The sequence below is a fragment of the Hyla sarda genome, chromosome 4, assembly GCF_029499605.1.
Source record: "Hyla sarda isolate aHylSar1 chromosome 4, aHylSar1.hap1, whole genome shotgun sequence".
Lineage (NCBI taxonomy): Eukaryota > Metazoa > Chordata > Amphibia > Anura > Hylidae > Hyla > Hyla sarda.
In genome coordinates this window covers 166,875,840-166,893,976 of record NC_079192.1, presented here as the reverse complement: position 1 = coordinate 166,893,976, position 18,137 = coordinate 166,875,840, and the positions used below count along the sequence as shown (strand labels likewise).

Here is an 18,137-nt window from a genome sequence, read left to right as displayed (position 1 = left end):
AGTTGGCATGCAGGTGGCTCTGGCGCTGAGCCGCAGAAGAGAAGTGCTGGCGGCTCCCGGAAAAAAAAAAGGGAACCGCCAGAATAGAAACTTGCCGAGAGGCAGTGTTAAACCCCCACTACCCAGACTACCACCCTAATCGCCATAAACAGCCCCAGAAGAGGGACTCTACTGCTCGTTGCTGTAATGGGGGGCATACTCCCCTCATTTGTCACATACTCACCCCTTGACGGCTTCAGCCAGCATTAGGCCACGATGTGTCATGCCAGGATAAAATAGCGGGGCGAGCAGGAGCAGTGAGGAACCCGGACCCAGGGTACAACCTCCAGGCGCTAGCGATAAGGGGTTGACAGTACATACTCTATGTCTGTGCCACTTTGTCGTATATGGGGGAACAGGTAGCTCCATGCTCCTGAACCCCCACCTGAAAAAGGGAAATAAAAGGGAGTTTAAAAACTAAACAGCCCTTACTAGAAAATAATTTAAATAAAAAGACCAGGTCTGGGGAGCTCCCAGACCTGTGTCTTGCCTCCTACTGACACTAGCTAAAACTGATTACCTCACTTCTAGTGGGCGGGTAAATCCTGCCAGGGAGAAGCCAACTTATTTTTCCTTAGTGTCAGCACCAGTGTCAGTGGCAAGAGCATATACCAATCAGTATAGGTGTCCCCCAATGAAGAGCGACTGAGAAATACATGCTTGTATGTGCACTGCAGTCAGTCTTCCAATGTCCTCTGGGGAGCTGCCCTAATCACAGGCTACAAAGATTACAATTTGCAAGTCTTCCGGGGCAGAAAACACAGGGGAGCTTACCAATCTTCTCTGGATCTGTGATACTGATATTCATGTCAAACTGATCCTCCTGCTCCTCCTCTTCTAACTGAAAGCAGAGAAAATTAGTAATAAAAATACATTGTCAATACTAAAGTCTTCATCTTTGTACATTGTCGAGGACTTTCCGTACAGACTCTGTAAGTGAAAATTTGCGATGTGCGAACCTCATTTTAGTGTTTATAAAGGCCACATTACCCAAATGTACTTTGGTTTTTCTGATCTAAGCTTAGATCACCATAGGGTGAAACTACCATTAGGTTTTATCAGTGCAAAGGAACTATTCTGAGTTTCTTGTATAGATCACTGCTGACATAATGTTTCTTTGTGGGACAGTGAGAATCACTATTTATTCTTTTGCAACATATGATTGTCATATACATCAAATATCAGGTGGTAAACAATGGCGTTGGCTCAGCAGGGCAGTCCACTTAATACCCAGAGGGTGCTTGTTGCTATCTGCAGCTGTTATCCGCTGTCCGTAACAAGCAGAGTTCACTCAGATGCCACTCATTTATTTTCTAGATACCATGGCAGTAGATAACAGTGGAATCTAGGTGGTTACATAACATAATGCCTTTTTCTAAAGGCATTCAACAGAAGCATGATTCTTCTACATGGACAGTGTATTGTAGATCACAGAAACGATGGATTACCTATCCTGATCTCTTTTACAAAGTACCAATCACACAAAATATAACATACAGGACACACGGATGACCATTCAATAACATACCATTATTAAAGAAATCTGTCAGGTAGCAGATGATATAATCAAAAACATACCATAAAATAAAGAATTATTGGAGTGAATAAAAAAAAAAAATGTTTATATATATTTTCTCCAACAGCGCCTCCTTTGGTCATGTCAAGATCACTTTTTTGTTGTTATCTGCTTATCATTAACACTTACATTTTAATTATACACTAAGAACAGCATATAGCAATCACTTATATAGCCAATAGAGACAGCTAAGTCACAATACTAAACAGTATTTGGTTAGCACAATGTATTTATCACTTTCTGTATGACAAAATCTCAGTAATTTGTTACACTAGCAGGATCAAGCTGACAGTGACAGAACCGATCTTTCCAGTGATAATACTGACTGCTGAAAAAGGGTTAAATTATTATTTTAGTGCTAGAGGTTATTTTAACTTGTTCACTTTGAAGCACAATTGAGCATGTGGATGTAACCAGATAAAAGACAATTGACTTTTTTGAAAATTACCTCTTCATAAGTCTGTTGTTTGGAGGTAGCAGATGCGGCTGCAATAAGCGCAGGGGTACTAAGTGGAGCCTCTTCTTTCTGATTGCTGCGTGAACTGTCCACCGACAGCTTAACAGTGGATTCTGTAGACATATAACAGCAGAATAGTGTGAGGATAACAGAAAAAGCAATAGCTCCCAAATTAATTGTTTCACTTTCATGAGATGGAGCCTTTTTTACATTGCAGTTTGCAAACCTTTCCTTTACACCATCACTACTACTGTAAACCAGGTTAATCACCCTTTTTCTAAATACATTCTGCAAAAGCTATAAACCTTGACTCTCCTACTAACATTATGCAGAAATATCAAAACCCAAAAGGATAAGACAGGTAAAATCCACTCTGTCCAGTCCATGCTTCCTCACTGGCAAAGGCAGACAGAACGTCCACAGAGGTTATACTAACAGAATATACAGAAATAAATCTGATGCCTCTGGGCCAACAGACATCAATAGACGGCAATGCACTTCTAAGCAGATTCTGCAGAAAGAACTGACATGTCAATTCTTTCTGTGGGGGCCGAAAGCAGGATTTCAGCAGCAGAAGTTTCAGCTGCAAAAATTCTACCGTGTGCAGGATGCAACTGGTTGCCTATACACTTGGATCATGTTACTATCAACTTCACTCTGTGTAATGTAAAAAAAAGTATATATAGTTTTTGACAGGACAAAAAAAAAAAGTTACCTCCATATTCAAGACTCATGTTTTTAAATGGAAGTGAATGGCAACAGGATCCAACTGTATAGGAATCCTATTCTGGCAGTATACTTTTTATGCAGTAAGCCGTAATAATGTATGCCACTAGATGGTGTGAACACAGCCTGTTCATAGTGCAGTTTACACTCACATTGCATCACTCCCAGATTAAACCAGCAGGCGTAAGCCCTTAGAAGTACTTTATGGGCTTTTTAGAAAATTGTCTGTAAGCCGGAACCAACATAAAATATAAATATATGTAAAAAAATAAAAATAAATAATCACTCAAATGCACATCTCCTGCTGCTCCAGCACAGTGAGTGCTCTGGTGTTTCCCACTGGGTCTGGATCGATGGCGTCACAAATATAATTCACGTGATACCAAGCTTAATCACTGACATCAGTAGGAACATGCTACACATGCAAACAGTGATTGACTGCACAGTGGTCCCTCAAGTTACAATATTAATTGGTTCCAGGACGACCATTGTATGTTGAAACCATTGTATGTTGAGACTAGAGATGAGTGAACTTACAGTAAATTCGATTTGTCACGAACTTCTCGGCTCGGCAGTTGATGACTTTTCCTGCATAAATTAGTTCAGCTTTCAGGTGCTCTGGTGGGCTGGAAAAGGTGGACACAGTCCTAGGAGACTCTTTCCTAGGACTGTATCCACCTTTTCCAGCCATCTGGAGCACCTGAAAGCTGAACTCATTTATGCAGGATAAGTAATCAACTGCCGAGCCGAGAAGTTCGTGACGAATCGAATTTACTGTAAGTTCGCTCATCTCTAGTTGAGACCAGAACTCTATGGAAACCTGGTAATTGGTTCTAAAGCCACCAAAATATCATCCCAAGATAAGAAAAAGTGAGGATTAAATAGAAATAAGTAGATAACTAATATAGATAAAGCAAATCCTAACATATAAAAGTAAGAAAAAACTGCTGGCAGCTGTAATCACTGTCTATGTCAGTGTTTCCCATCCAGTGTGCCTCCAGCTGTTGCAAAACTACAACTCCCAGCATGCCTGGACAGCCTTTGGCTGTCCAGGCATGCTGGGAGTTGTAGTTTTGCAACAGCTGGAGGCACCCTGGTTGGGAAAGACTGGTCTATATAGAGTACAGGAGCTTCTTCAGGGTACTGTACAGTACACGCAAAATGTAGCTGCCCTTACCTGTGTCCAAAGGAGCAGCTAACCCTGGTACAGGTAAAGAGTACAGAACATGTAATACCTCCCTGTACTGTAGAGGGCGCTACCAGACACCAGTCAGTGCATGCACTTTAGGAATACACAGGTTTTACCAGTGAAATATCCATTCTGATTGGTCGGTTCTTCCAGCCATTGACACGTTTTGCAGATTCCATAGCATTGTATGTTGAGTCTGGTTTCAAGTTACAATGGTCCAGAAAAGACCATTGTATGTTGAAACTATTGTATGTTGAGGCCATTGTAAGTTGAGGGATTACTGTATGTCACATGATAATGTACATGAGGTCATTGCAGCAGGCCCAGCAACATGGGAGAGCAGGAAAAAAGCCACATGTGGTGTCACCTGTTACTAGCAGAGCTAATCTGGGGAAAGCAGCACCCTGCAATCATGTAATTGTTGGTTACGGTGTAATAAAAGCAGCAATCACTATCCACTACGCAGTGCTCACTGAGAACTATGTAAGGAGCATAAGTGGTTGCAAACCGCTTAGACATCCGGGGACCCAACCTGCTACTGTTAGATTGTAAAATGAGGGTCTTTACACCTACATACATCTACAATGTCACAGTTTAAAAAAAAACACGAAATCAGTAAACCAGTGTTCATGATCATATCTGCCCATATATATGCCCTTTTATTTTTAGCTTTAGAAAGGAAAGTATAGCGCTTTACTTTTACAAAATTCATTATGTATACCTGCAAACAAATCCTGGTCATCATCATCCAGGAACAGTCCATTTTCCTTTGAAGATTCTTGGACCACCTCCTTCTGGGGCAGTGAGGCAATCACTTCTTTGCTCTAAAATATAAGTAAACAGTGAGTTGAGGGAAACAAGTTAAGTAAAGACAAGTATCATGATCAGACTTTCCACAAACTAGCTGCTAACATCACAAACAGGATCTAAGGAGCCAGTTTACATAGGAGCTTCAGGATGTATTACATTTCTGTTATACTGGTTTGACTAGTCAAAAATCAAAGAACTGTTTTTTCTCATGCAGAGTTTTATTTAAATGAGATTTTAGTTATTCTTCCTTATATACCATCAATATATAACAGCACAATGAAGGGATTGTAATGACCCACATCTGCCCAGTCCTCACTAGGGCACACAATGCAGTTTTGTCTAATATTCTTAATCTCTAAATTGGCTTCCCTACCTGGTAGTCTACATTTGTGTGTGACAAACAGACCATAACGACAACAGGTCTGTATTAATGACATGGCACATAGTTGTATAGTCCAACGGCTACCATAGGATGTTCATCACTGTAAAATAAAAGTCACTGAGGCGATGATCACTGGGGTCTAGGGGTCACAGTGGAGCAGGGGGGGCTTCATTTTTATGGTTGGCATAAACAAATAGCACTCTCTCTCTCTGAGCAATTTTTGACTAGCACCTCCTAGAGGTGACTTCAACCTGCCAGAAGAAACTGTTATATGACACTGCTTTTTAAAAGGGGTGCTCCAGGGAAGTAAAGAAAAAAAAATGCCACCACAATACCTGTTCTGTGTCCCCTGTATTTATCCTTAGGATTTTGCCAGCTCCTGTGGTCCCTGTTGTCTCCTGAATATTCTTTTTTCCTTGCTTGCAGCCCAGACTACAATTCCCAGCAGACAGTGCGGCTCTATGTAATGGCTGCAAGCCAAATACTCTTACTATCTGTGTGCATACTGTGTTGTTGTACACAAAATCAGCAGCACAGGCGGTATCGTCTTTTTGTTCAAACTATCCTCTTCCTCTATTGCACTTCAGTTAAGGCTCATTCACATGTGTCGATCTTCTTTTGCCTCTGTTGCTTGCTAAAAAGCACTGGAGGGAAACTGATGGTAGAACTGATCCCATTCATTTGAATGGGGCAGAGCACAATCATCCGGTGTCTCAATTTGGTCGCCGGATGGCACCGGACACAGAAACAATGGATGCCGGATGCTAAACAACTGATGACAACTGATGCACGCCGTCATCAGTTGTGTCCAGATTTAGGCTGAGTTCAACTATAATGGACACCGGACATATGTAAACCCAGCCTAATACAGGTGTTTTACTAGTGAAATGCCCATTCAGATCAGTCAGTTCTTTCAGCCATTGACACGTTTCGCAGATCATGACTGTCCATAGCATTGTATGTTGAGTCTGGTTCCAAGCTACAATGGTCCAGAAAAGACTATTATATGTTTAAAAAATTGTGACCTCTGACCATTGTATTATTATTGTTGATAGCTATTATTTGCTGGAACTGCCACTTTATTTCATTTTTGACATGGATTTAGAAGAACACAGAGATGAGCGAACTTACAGTAATTTGATTCGTCACTAACTTCTCGGCTCGCCGTTTGCTGACTTTAGTCTGCATAAATGAGTTCAGCTTTCGGGTGCTCCGGTGGGCTGGAGACTCTCTCCTAGGATTGTATCCATCTTTTCCAGCCCACCGGAGCACCTGAAAGCTGAACTAATTTATGCAGGCTAAAGTCAGCAACTGCCGAGCCGAGAAGTTCGTGACGAATCGAATTACTGTAACTTCGCTCATCTCTAAACACAATTCTCAGCTTTCTGCCCCCTTTATGTATAATTGTCCATGGTTATGCTTAAAAGGACAGATCATTTGTCTTGGATTTATTTTTTTTACCATTGCCATGTTTATTCAGGAGACTGGAGATCCAGAATAAGTAGAGATGGTGAAGAAGAATGCCCTTATGAGGACTAATTCCTATGGTTTAATCTAAAAGATGTCATATGCTATAAAGCTTTCTCTGTATGCTCATTCAGCTGTCGACCATAAACACACTCTCTCAGCTCAGCTAGCAAATATGTAGAGCGCTCCTGCTAGCAAAGGATGGACTCAAGACGCCACGCTTGCACAGGACGTTTTATTGAAATATTTTTCAACAACACGTTTTGGCGCTCGCACGCACCTTCATCAGGTCCACAAACAAATAAGTTAGATGTGTCCTGGGGTGCCAGCTGTGCATGTGTGGCTGCTTGGCCAAGTCACACATGCACAGCCGGCACCCCAGGACGCATCTAACTTATTTGTTTGTGGACCTGATGAAGGCATGTGTGAGCGCCAAAACGCGCTGTCCAAAAATATTTCAATAAAATGTCCTGTGCAAGCGTGGCGTCTTGAGTCCATCCTTTGCTAGCAGGAGCGCTATTCCCCACTTTTATCTACCCATTCTTCCTCCATTAATCCGTACCTCAGAGGATATGGATAGGGGAGAGAGAGCTGCACACTACATCCATCGTTCTCTATCCACACCTCCCAACAGTGTTGGGCTTGCACTGGTGCATTCTCCAAGCAGGTCGATACAGCACAACAGGTGAGGTGGTGGGGGTGGTGGTGGTGTGGCCCCCCCCCCCCCGTTTTTATATACTTCACGATATCCTACGAGAGAGCGCCCCGTTTTTTTTGTTTTCTTTCCGCTTTCTAATGGGGTATGGAGACAGTAAAGGGGAATACAAGAATTTACTAAAACAGACAGGTTAGGAGAGGTCATAGGTCATATTTAATGAAAGAACATTTACTTTACTACAGTAAGAAGCCAATGTCCTAAAAAGTGACATTACAGATCATGATACCAATAACTTTGTAAAAACAATGGGGGAGATTTATCAAAACCTGTCGAGAGGAAAAGTTGCTGAGTTGCCCATAGCAATCAATCAGATCGCTTCTTTCATGTTTCAGAGGCCTTTACAAAAATGAAATAAGCGATCTGATTGGTTGCTATGGGCAACTCTCTGGACAGGTTTTGATAATCCTCCCCCATTAGCTTTTGTCATTTCTCACCTCCTGCTTTTACATTGACAAATCTGAGAATAACCACCGCATTGCTGGTCACTGGGGACTAGAGAGATCATCACATGACCATGCTTCCTAAACTTGCTGACATGTTCGGCTCATGACACTAAACTGCTTCCTGCCGATCTGTTTTCAGTGCAGTCTCCTCAGGAGAACCTAGTAAGGTGTCTCCAGTTTTCCTCTGAGTTCCTGGCTCCTGAGTCATAGTTGGATGCCGCACACAAGTCATGTGTTTTGGGAGGTCAATGAAAAGCTGACTATTCTATTCAGATGGTGAATGTGTAGTGTGTTGGATCATTCCTGCAGCCCACTGAAATGTTTTCCATCAGCAAAATGTTTTGTACTTCTGCCAAAAATACAGCTTATAGACACAAGGGATTTGCACTGTCCAGAAATAAGCAGAAGAACAGGAGGCTGGTTTACATGTTCCTTACAGCACTGTCCCCAATACAAACAGCATTTATAGCAACAATACAGGATCGGCGCAAATCCCGTTCACTATGGCCCTGTGCAGATGAGGAATTATCCAGCAGAAAAATCGGTTGCTTATCCATTCTTTTCCAACAATATGTGACAGACAAGTCACTTTTTAAATCTGCATCGAAAAAATCTGCAATCTGAAGACTATAGTGTGGATTCCAATTCAAGATAATGGCATGGTTTTTTTTTAAGAGTAAATCCATGCAGGTTTTGGTAAGATAAACAAGCTGATAGCACACTGAAATCATTGTAAAACTGTGACACCTGAATGGGACCCAATAATATGTCACACTCCCAAAACCATTATATTACAGCCGGAAATATACTGGGGGAGCCAAGTACGCCAGTGTTTTGGTTTGAAAGAGTCAGAAATTATTGCCCTGATCGTCCAATGGGTGGAATAGATTTCAGTCAGAGGCGCCGGAAGCAGCGACAGATATGGAAGACTCTGGAAAGTCTAAAGCATGCTGGATTTTAATTAAAGGCGTTATCTGACAAAAAGTTCAAAAAAAAATAGGTAGGAGGAAGTGCGAGGAGGCACATAACACAGTCTTATCTTTTGTGCTGTGTGAGGCTGTGTGTACCATAATAAACAGCACTATTTTATTCATCTGCTGGTGAGTGCCATTACATCATTTATCTCTAGCATTCATTTTTATGAAAAAAACACACACTCCGCAGCCTTGGTTATTACAGTGCCCATCTTCACCACGCTCTACTTCCAAGTGCTGTGGTCAATAAGTCACACTGCTCTCAGCCAATCACTGGCCGCAGTTGCTTCCCAACTCAGCCAATGGCTGAGCAGCAATGTGATGTAATGTCTGATGTCTCCTGTCTTGGAAGCTTCTTTGTTTCCGGGACTGGAGATGCGAGGGCACGCCACCTCCATGTCTATGGGAGGGGGCGCAACGTCACATCTCCAGTCCCAGAAACAAAGAGGTTTACGAGACTGGAGACAAAGCCCAGCACAGTATGCGGGTGCTGCACGGAGATTGCAGGGGGACAGGGGATAAGATTTATTTGGCCGGAATACCCCTTTAATCCCTTCCCGCAAAATCAGGTATATGTACGTGGCGATTAGGGATGACTTCCCGGATCACCATGTGACAGTTTATTGAGTTCGGCTGTCCAGCACAGCCGAGCCTCCTTGAAGACGGCCAGGGACCAATCACAGCAGTCACTACTATTGGTCCGTCAATTAAGGAAAGATCGCAGTGTGATCCTGTGATCTCCTGTGATCCTCCTGTATAATGTATAGATGCGACCGCTCTTCTATGTTCCCCGCACGGCCGTATATATACACATTCATATTTCCCGCAGAGAGTTGTGATTGGCTGGAACCATCTGGCCAATCACAGCTCTCTGCAGGAAATATGAATAGGTGTATATTTACGGCAGTGCAAGGGGCTATAGAAGAGGGTCCGGCCGCATCTATAAATTATACAGAAGGATCGCAGCAGACCCAGGGCGATCTGTCAATTAGTACAGGTACTACTAATCCCATCATGGAACAGTGTGTTCCATGCTGGGAGTAGTAGTACTACCTAAAACATTTAAAAAATAAAGACACAAACACACTACATTTTTATTGTTGTCGAATTAATTTTTAGTTCCCTGCCCGCACACATAAATTCATCCCTGTTTAAAATTTTATAAAAATTTTGTTATAAAAAAGAAAAATTTTGTTAAATACAATTTTTCCCATCACTACTTTATCTTTTTTAATTATTATTTTTTAAATGGTACCCTACAAAATGTTATTAAAAGTGGTATGTCCATCACTTTGTTGGATCACTAAAGTCCAAAAAAAGAATAAAAAGCACCTGCAAAAAAGCCAAAGATAAAACCCACATGGTGTTTTTCTTGGCGTTTTTATATTTACTCCCATAGACTTCTATGGGGGAAAAAAAGCCACAATATAAGTGGGGGAAAAAAAGCCGCAGCGTTTTTTCAATGAAAACACCACGGGGACCGTTTTAGCATTTTGGGGGCAAAAAGCCAAAAAATCAAGTGGAAACTTAGCCTGAGGCCTGTGAGAGACACGTAGTGCACAAAGGCCACGTATGGAATATATTTCCAAGTACGTCAGAATTTGGGGAATAAATCTTGAGTTTTATTTCTTTGTCAACACCTACTATGTTAAAGAAAAAAAATGGATTAAAATGAAAAATCTACAAAACTTTGCTTTTATTTCTGTGAAACGCCTAAAGGGTTAAACTTCTTTAATGTCATTTTGACTACTTTAACCCCTTCATGGCCTGGGGTTTTCCTGTTTTTGCACTTTCGTTTTGTGCTCCTTGCCTTAAAAAAATCATAACTCTGAATTTTGCAGCTAAAAATCCATATGATGGCTTATTTTTGCTCCACCAATTCTACTTTGTAATGACATCAGTCATTTTACCCCAAAATCTACGGCAAAACGGGAAAAAAATTATTGGCCAACAAAATTGAAGAAAAAAACTAATTTTGTAACTTTTGGGGGCTTCCGTTTCTATGCAAATTTTTCGGTAAAAATAACACCTTTTTATCCTGTGGGTCAATACGGTTAAAATGATACCCTACTTATGTAGGTTTGATTTTGTCGCACTTCTGGAAAAAAAATCATAACTACATGCAGGAAAATGTATATGTTTAAAATTGTCATCTTCTGACCCCTATAACTTTTTTATTTTTCTGTATATGGGGCGGTATGAGGGCTCATTTTTTGCGCCGTGATCTGAAGTTTTTAGTGGTACCATTTTTTTATTGATTGGAATTTGTGATCGCTATATTAAAAAGTGACCAAAAGAACACTATTTTGGAATTTGGATTTTTTTTGCGCGCACGCCATTGACCGTGCGGTTTAATTAACGATATATTTTCATAATTCGGACATTTCCGAACGAGGCGATACCACATGTTTATTTTTATTAACACATTTTTATTTATTTTTTCATGAGAAAAGGGGGGTGATTCAAACTTTTATTAGGGAAGGGGTTAAATGATCTTTATTCACTTTTTTTTGCAATGTTATAGCTCCCTCTAGGGGCTATAACACTGCACACACTGATCTTTTACATTGATCATTGTTATCCCATAGGATAACATTGATCAATGATTCTGCTGCTTGACTGCTCATGCCTAGATCTCAGGCACGGAGCAGTCATTCAGCGATCGGACACGGAGGAGGAAGGTAAGGCGCCCTCTTCGTGTCCTCCAGCTGTTCTGAATGCCGCGATTTTGCCGCGGTGGTCCTGAACTACCCACTGAGCTAACCGGCATTGATTAGCTTTCACTTTAGACGCGGCGATCAACTTTGAACACCGCATCTAAAGGGTTAATTGCGCGCAGCACAGCCATCAGTGCTATTATCAATGGGTCCCGGCCTTTGCTAGGTGCCGGGCCTGACCCGCTATGATGCGGGGCCCCGCGTTATAGAAAGGGAGAGAACCCAGGACGTACCAATACGTCCTGTTGGGGAAGGGGTTGAAGGGTGCAGTTTATAATATGGGGTGGTTTAAGGGGGTAACATAAAGGCCCCTCCATTCAACTTCAGAACTGAACTGGTCCCTGAAAAATCTGATTTTGCAATTTTCTTGAAAATCTGGAAAATTGCTACTAAAAACTTATAAACCTTCTAACATTTAAAAAGAAAAGTAAAAAAATGTTTATCAAATAATGGGGACATAAAGTAGACAGATTGTGGATGTGAATTAATCATTAATTGGATGCAGCATGGCTATTTGTCATACGAGCAGAAAATACCAAATCAAGAAAAATGCAAATTATTTTTTTTTTTCACATTTTTCTTTACAAAAACTGCTAAATATAGCAATGAAAATGTACCATTAATGTAAAGTACAATTTGTCACAATAAGAAACTCTCTTCTTACTTTACTATTTTACTGATAGAGTAAACACATAGGCCCAGATTTATCAAACAGAGAGAGAAAAAAAATGGAGTGATTTTCACACAACAACCAATCACAGCTCAGCTTTCACTTTTCCAGAGCTCATTAGCTGAGCTGTGATTGGTTGCTGTGAGAAAATCACTCCACTTTTTTTTTCTCTTTTTTATCACAGTTTGATAAATCTCCCCCATAAACTGTACATCTAACTTCATTTATGGAATAACTCCTTTAGGGTCTGAACAAATCTTTAAGCCAAAAGTTGGAGTTTTCCTATAGATGGTGAGCCACAGGGTGGGGCACTACAGTTTAGACTGTCAATGGGGCAGTTCTCAAGGGGAGCATCAGGTTTACACCTCATTGAATAGGGTATGGAGCTTTAGGAAAACAGAACCCCCCCCCTGTCCTCAGGTTGTGTGTGGTATTGTAGCTGTTTTAATGGAGTGAATGGAGCCAAGTTGTATTTCCACACACAACCTAAGGACCGGTGTGGTGGTGAAGAAAATGGTTCTGTATCTCTATTCCTTGATAACCTTCCCCTACACACTCCACAAACTGCTAATTCATAGAATGTCAAAGAGGGCATTCAGCAGCAGGGAATCGACCGATTATCGGCTTGGCTGATATTATCGGCAATTATAATGCCACCCCCCGGCCAGAGACCACCGCCGCCACCACCGCTGCCCCATTGCCTCCTCCATCCCCGGTTTTATAATTACCTGTTCCCGGGGTCCGCACTACTGCTGGCTCCTGCGATGTCCTGCGCGCTGCGCAATGACGAGTGACGTCCTCAATGCTACGTCACCGTCAGTACTCACAGTGACAGCTCAGGACGCCGCTGGAGCCAGAAGTAGCGCGGACCCCGGGAACAGGTAATTATAAAACCGGGGATGGGGGAGGCAATGGGGCAGCGGTGGTGGTTGGACTAGGGAGGACCCCAGGGGGAGAGAAGCGGGTGGCGGCGGTGGTCTCTGGCCCCCGTAAAAGCCACTGCAGGTCATTGATTTAAAGCGCCCGCTTTAAATCATTGATCTGTGGGGCCGGGGGGAAATCGCCGATAACTTATACCGGAATATCGGTATAAGTTATCGGCTATCGGCCTGAAAGGTCGCAGATTATCGTTATCGGCCCTAAAAAAAATCGATATCTGTCGATCCCTAGTCAGCAGTACTCTCAACATGGTGTGAGCCTGAGACTCTTCCTGCTGACAACTGGATGGTCTAGACACTGTGGGAAAACAAGTTCAAAATAGCAGTCAGAGACAGGGGCTTGGTCAGGTGGCAGTGGGGCTGCCTGGCCAATAGGTCATTCCCGCTGTGGGCTTGGTGTTGCCCAGCGCTACGCCAGTATTGGTTTAGGGACCCACTCTAATCAGGTGGTCTTTACCTGAAGAGTGAACTTGCACATTTTGATCAAAAGGTACACTAAAAACCTGCTTGTTTTTTTAATTATGTTAAGAATCAATTAGATCGTAGTACAAGCTGTGGATGTGCAGCCATGTTCTGTTTTTTCACTTTGTTCTGTTTCTTCGCATTCTATACAGGGACTGCGTCTCTAGTTTCAGAAACCTCCGGGTTTCGGCCGTCATGCCCCCTCCCATAGACATGAATGGAGGGGGCGTGGCGTGACATCACGTCCCCAGTCCCGGAAACCCGGAGGTTTCCGAAACTGGAGATTCAGCACCCGCATAGAATGTGGGTGCTGCAGGGAGATAGCGGGGGGGGGGGGGGGGGTATTCTCAGCAGCGGGGCCCCCGCGATCAGACATCTAGGGGATAAAATATTTTTGCCTGGAATACCCCTTCAAGTGCCCACATACTCTATAGTGTTTTGCAGCTAGGTAAACACCAAAAATCACAGAAGCTGAAACCAGCAATAATCCACAGCGGAGAAAGAACACAACATCTGTCATCTCCTTCTTTCTATAAGGAGCTGGAGACAGATAACAGCCACCTGACCATGTCCTGCACCTAAACAGCAGAGATCAGACAACGCTGTGCAAACCAGTTCTATCAGCAGTTATATACAAGCAGCTGCTTCCTGGAAACTTCTGCGCATGTATTTGCATATCAAAATTTATATATATATATATACCAAAATGGTAATAGACCGAATAAGCTTAACCCCTTCCCGCTATAGGACGTATGCATACGTCCAAACATCCGACACGTTCGCGCATTTGGACATATGCATACGTCCTGTCTGCTGCTACAGAAGCCTGAGAGATCCAGCCACAGGCTGGACCGCACAGTCTGTAGTATCTGCAGATCATCAGGTCATACTGTGCTGCAGTACAAATGTATTGCAGCATAGTATAACCTGTAAAAATTTTTATAAAAAGTTATTTTCAAAAGTATGAAGTGTAAAATAAAACAATAAAAAAAGGCCCCTTTCCCAATAAAAGCCCTGTATTATCACCAAACACATAAGTCATATACATAATAGGTATTGCCACGTCCGTAATGACATGTACTATAAAACTGTAATGTAAATTATCCTGCACGGTTAACGTTGTAAAAATACACAAAAAAAGCGAAAAATTTGCCAATTTTGGCACAAATAGCGGAATAAAAAAAGATCAAAAAGGTAGCACGTATCGCAAAAATGATACCAATAAAAAGTACATCACTTTTACCGCACAGAGTACACCATAAAAAAAAAAATTTTAAATGCCAGAAATTTTCCAGTTTTTCACAATATTTTTAAGTTTTTCACAAAAAATGCTGCATGCGTCAACAAAAATGCACCACTTATATAAAGTCCAATATGTCACGAAAAAACTATCTCAGAATTGCTCTGCTCAGAAAAAGCGTTCTAAAGTGAATACCTTTAAAGAGATACACGTCAAAAAAAAAAAAAAAAAAAAGAGCCTGGTCATTGAGGTAAAAAATGGGTCCGTCCTTAAGGGGTTAAAGAACTGCAGTCCACATGTGATTATATTTGCATAGACTGTGGCCAGAGGAAGCACTAGGAAGTGCCAAACCACGCTGTTGCAGTCAGCTGTACTCCCCGTTTGTATCCTCCCCCTCTTGCAAGTTTTTTGTGAGTATTTAATGAGGTGAGTCCCCACATGCTGTATTTCTTTCAAGATGTATTGATCATATCTGATCTTGTCTGAGCACCGCGAGGCATCTGAAATGGTGGCTACCCAAAGAAATGTAGCTGCCCCTATTGTGCTGTTGGAGTAGCGGTAGTGCTGACTCATTATTTGTTTCTGTTGTATTGTATATATTTGTATAGCACTAACATATTGAAAAGCACCGCACAAGGTTTGTTATAAACTCATCACATCAATCCCAGTTCTCATTGGAGCTCACGTGCTACATGTATACTGTACAATGTGCCGAAATATTACTGAATGCAGACTGCAAGGAAACACCTGCACAGCTCCCCTCAGCCTCCTCTGGGGTGCACACCCGCACAGCTCCCCTCAGCCTCCTCTGGGGTGCACACCCGCACAGCTCCCCTCAGCCTCCTCTGGGGTGCACACCCGCACAGCTCCCCTCAGCCTCCTCTGGGGTGCACACCCGCACAGCTCCCCTCAGCCTCCTCTGGGGTGCACACCCGCACAGCTCTCCCCTCAGCCTCCTCTGGGGTGCACACCTGCACAGCTCTCCCCTCAGCCTCCTCAGGGGTGCACACCCGCACAGCTCTCCCCTCAGCCTCCTCAGGGGTGCACACCCGCACAGCTCTCCCCTCAGCCTCCTCTGGGGTGCACACCCGCACAGCTCTCCCCTCAGCCTCCTCTGGGGTGCACACCCGCACAGCTCCCCTCAGCCTCCTCTGGGGTGCACACCCGCACAGCTCTCCCCTCAGCCTCCTCAGGGGTGCACACCTGCACAGCTCTCCCCTCAGCCTCCTCAGGGGTGCACACCTGCACAGCTCTCCCCTCAGCCTCCTCTGGGGTGCACACCTGCACGGCTCCCCTCAGCCTCCTTTAGGGGGTACACCTGCACAGCTCCCCTCAGCCTCCTTTAGGGGGTACACCTGCACGGCTCCCCTCAGCCTCCTTTAGGGGGTACACCTGCACAGCTCCCCTCAGCCTCCTTTAGGGGGTACACCTGCACGGCTCCCCTCAGCCTCCTTTAGGGGGTACACCTGCACGGCTCCCCTCAGCCTCCTCTGGGGTGCACACATGCACAGCTCTCCCCTCAGCCTCCTTTAGGGGGTACACTTGTACGGCTCCCCTCAGCCTCCTTTGGGGGGTACACCTGCACGGCTCCCCTCAGCCTCCTCTGGGGTGCACACCCGCACAGCTCTCCCCTCAGCCTCCTCTGGGGTGCACACATGCACAGCTCCCCTCAGCCTCCTTTAGGGGGTACACCTGCACAGCTCTCCTCAGCCTCCTCTGGGGTGCACACCCGCACAGCTCTCCCCTCAGCCTCCTCTGGGGTGCACACATGCACAGCTCCCCTCAGCCTCCTTTAGGGGGTACACTTGTACGGCTCCCCTCAGCCTCCTTTGGGGGGTACACTTGTACAGCTCCCCTCAGCCTCCTCTGGGGTGCACACATGCACAGCTCCCCTCAGCCTCCTTTAGGGGGTACACTTGTACAGCTCCCCTCAGCCTCCTCTGGGGTGCACACCTGCACAGCTCCCCTCAGCCTCCTCTGGGGTGCACACCTGCACAGCTCCCCTCAGCCTCCTCTGGGGTGCACACCCGCACAGCTCTCCCCTCAGCCTCCTCTGGGGTGCACACCTGCACAGCTCCCCTCAGCCTTCTTTGGGGGGTACACATGCACAGCTCCCCTCAGCCTCCTCTGGGGTGCACACCCGCACAGCTCTCCCCTCAGCCTCCTCAGGGGTGCACACATGCACAGCTCCCCTCAGCCTCCTTTAGGGGGTACACCTGCACAGCTCCCCTCAGCCTTCTTTGGGGGGTACACATGCACAGCTCCCCTCAGCCTCCTCTGGGGTGCACACCTGAGGGGCCACTTGTAGGTACAGAATAGTGGCAGCAGTGACTGCTATGTCTGGACCCCTCCTCACCTCTGGCCCAGGGGTCTGAGCAGACACGACAGCTGAGCCCTCAGTAACCCCGCACTACAGATGACAGCACCATGTGTGGCTGCAGATCACAAACTGCCCTGATGTAGAATCACAGGCGGGGTACAGGACACCGCCACCTGCTGGCCATACTATACTCACAGCCCCTGTAAATATGTCCTCTCCCTCAGTGTCGCTGCCCGGTGCCTCCTCATCTTCATCCAGTTCCGGGGGACCGTGCTGTAAGACTCTACTCTCAGCCGCCATCACTGGAGCTGCCGGAAGCTGCGCGGATACACAGGAACTCCGGAGTCAGTAGTGGGCTGAGGGCGATGTCGCGCTGACGTCAAACACTGGAGAAAAACAAAACAAATGCGAAGCAGCGCCCTCGTGTGGTGGAAGGTGGGGAATGACTTTACAAAGGAAAGTGTCAAGTCTGATAGCTGAAGATTTTCATCCTGTCAGCAGTGAAAAAAGGTCACAGATAAATATAGATACATTCCTGTACAAAGATTGTTGATCCCGGGATGTATTCTTATTGCCAGATTTGGAAAGGAGCTTTATTTTTTATCTTATATGAGGAGATATGACTTCTACCTCATGGTGATAAGTTGGGTCTTCCTCTGGATCAACACTATAACGAAGTGCAGTGAGCCCCCACATCCAAGTTACAGGATCTGATCAGTGGAGCGCTGACACCGGCATCCGATCACAGCAGTTGGGGACATATTCAATGACTGTGGGGGAGATTTATCAAAACCTGTCCAAAGGGAAAGTTGCCCATTGCGACCAATCAGATCGCTACTTTCATTTTGCAGAGGCCATGTTCAAAATGAAAGAAGCAATCTGATTGGTTGCTATGGGCAACTAAGCAACTTTTCCCCTGGACAGATTTTGATAAATCTCCCCCACAGTGTGTTTAGTGCAGTTTTATGAGTGTCATTTCCAGGGGTGAGAGGAGGAAAATGGAAGGGGT

General features: G+C 44.4%; 1 protein-coding gene across 1 annotated transcript in view; it reads right to left on the bottom strand.

The window, feature by feature from the left end:
• SNX1 (sorting nexin 1) overlaps positions 1–17,916 on the bottom strand; it is a 64,819-nt gene extending 46,903 nt beyond the window's left edge. Inside the window, exons 1-4 of the mRNA XM_056572634.1 lie at positions 17,324–17,916; positions 4,709–4,811; positions 2,064–2,185; positions 814–880 (exon numbers count right to left, since the gene is read on the bottom strand). Of these exons, the coding sequence (XP_056428609.1) occupies positions 814–880; positions 2,064–2,185; positions 4,709–4,811; positions 17,324–17,428 (397 nt within the window). The 5' untranslated portion in view covers positions 17,429–17,916. The remainder of the gene's footprint in view (positions 1–813; positions 881–2,063; positions 2,186–4,708; positions 4,812–17,323) is intronic.
• Between the last annotated feature and the right edge of the window lie 221 nt (positions 17,917–18,137).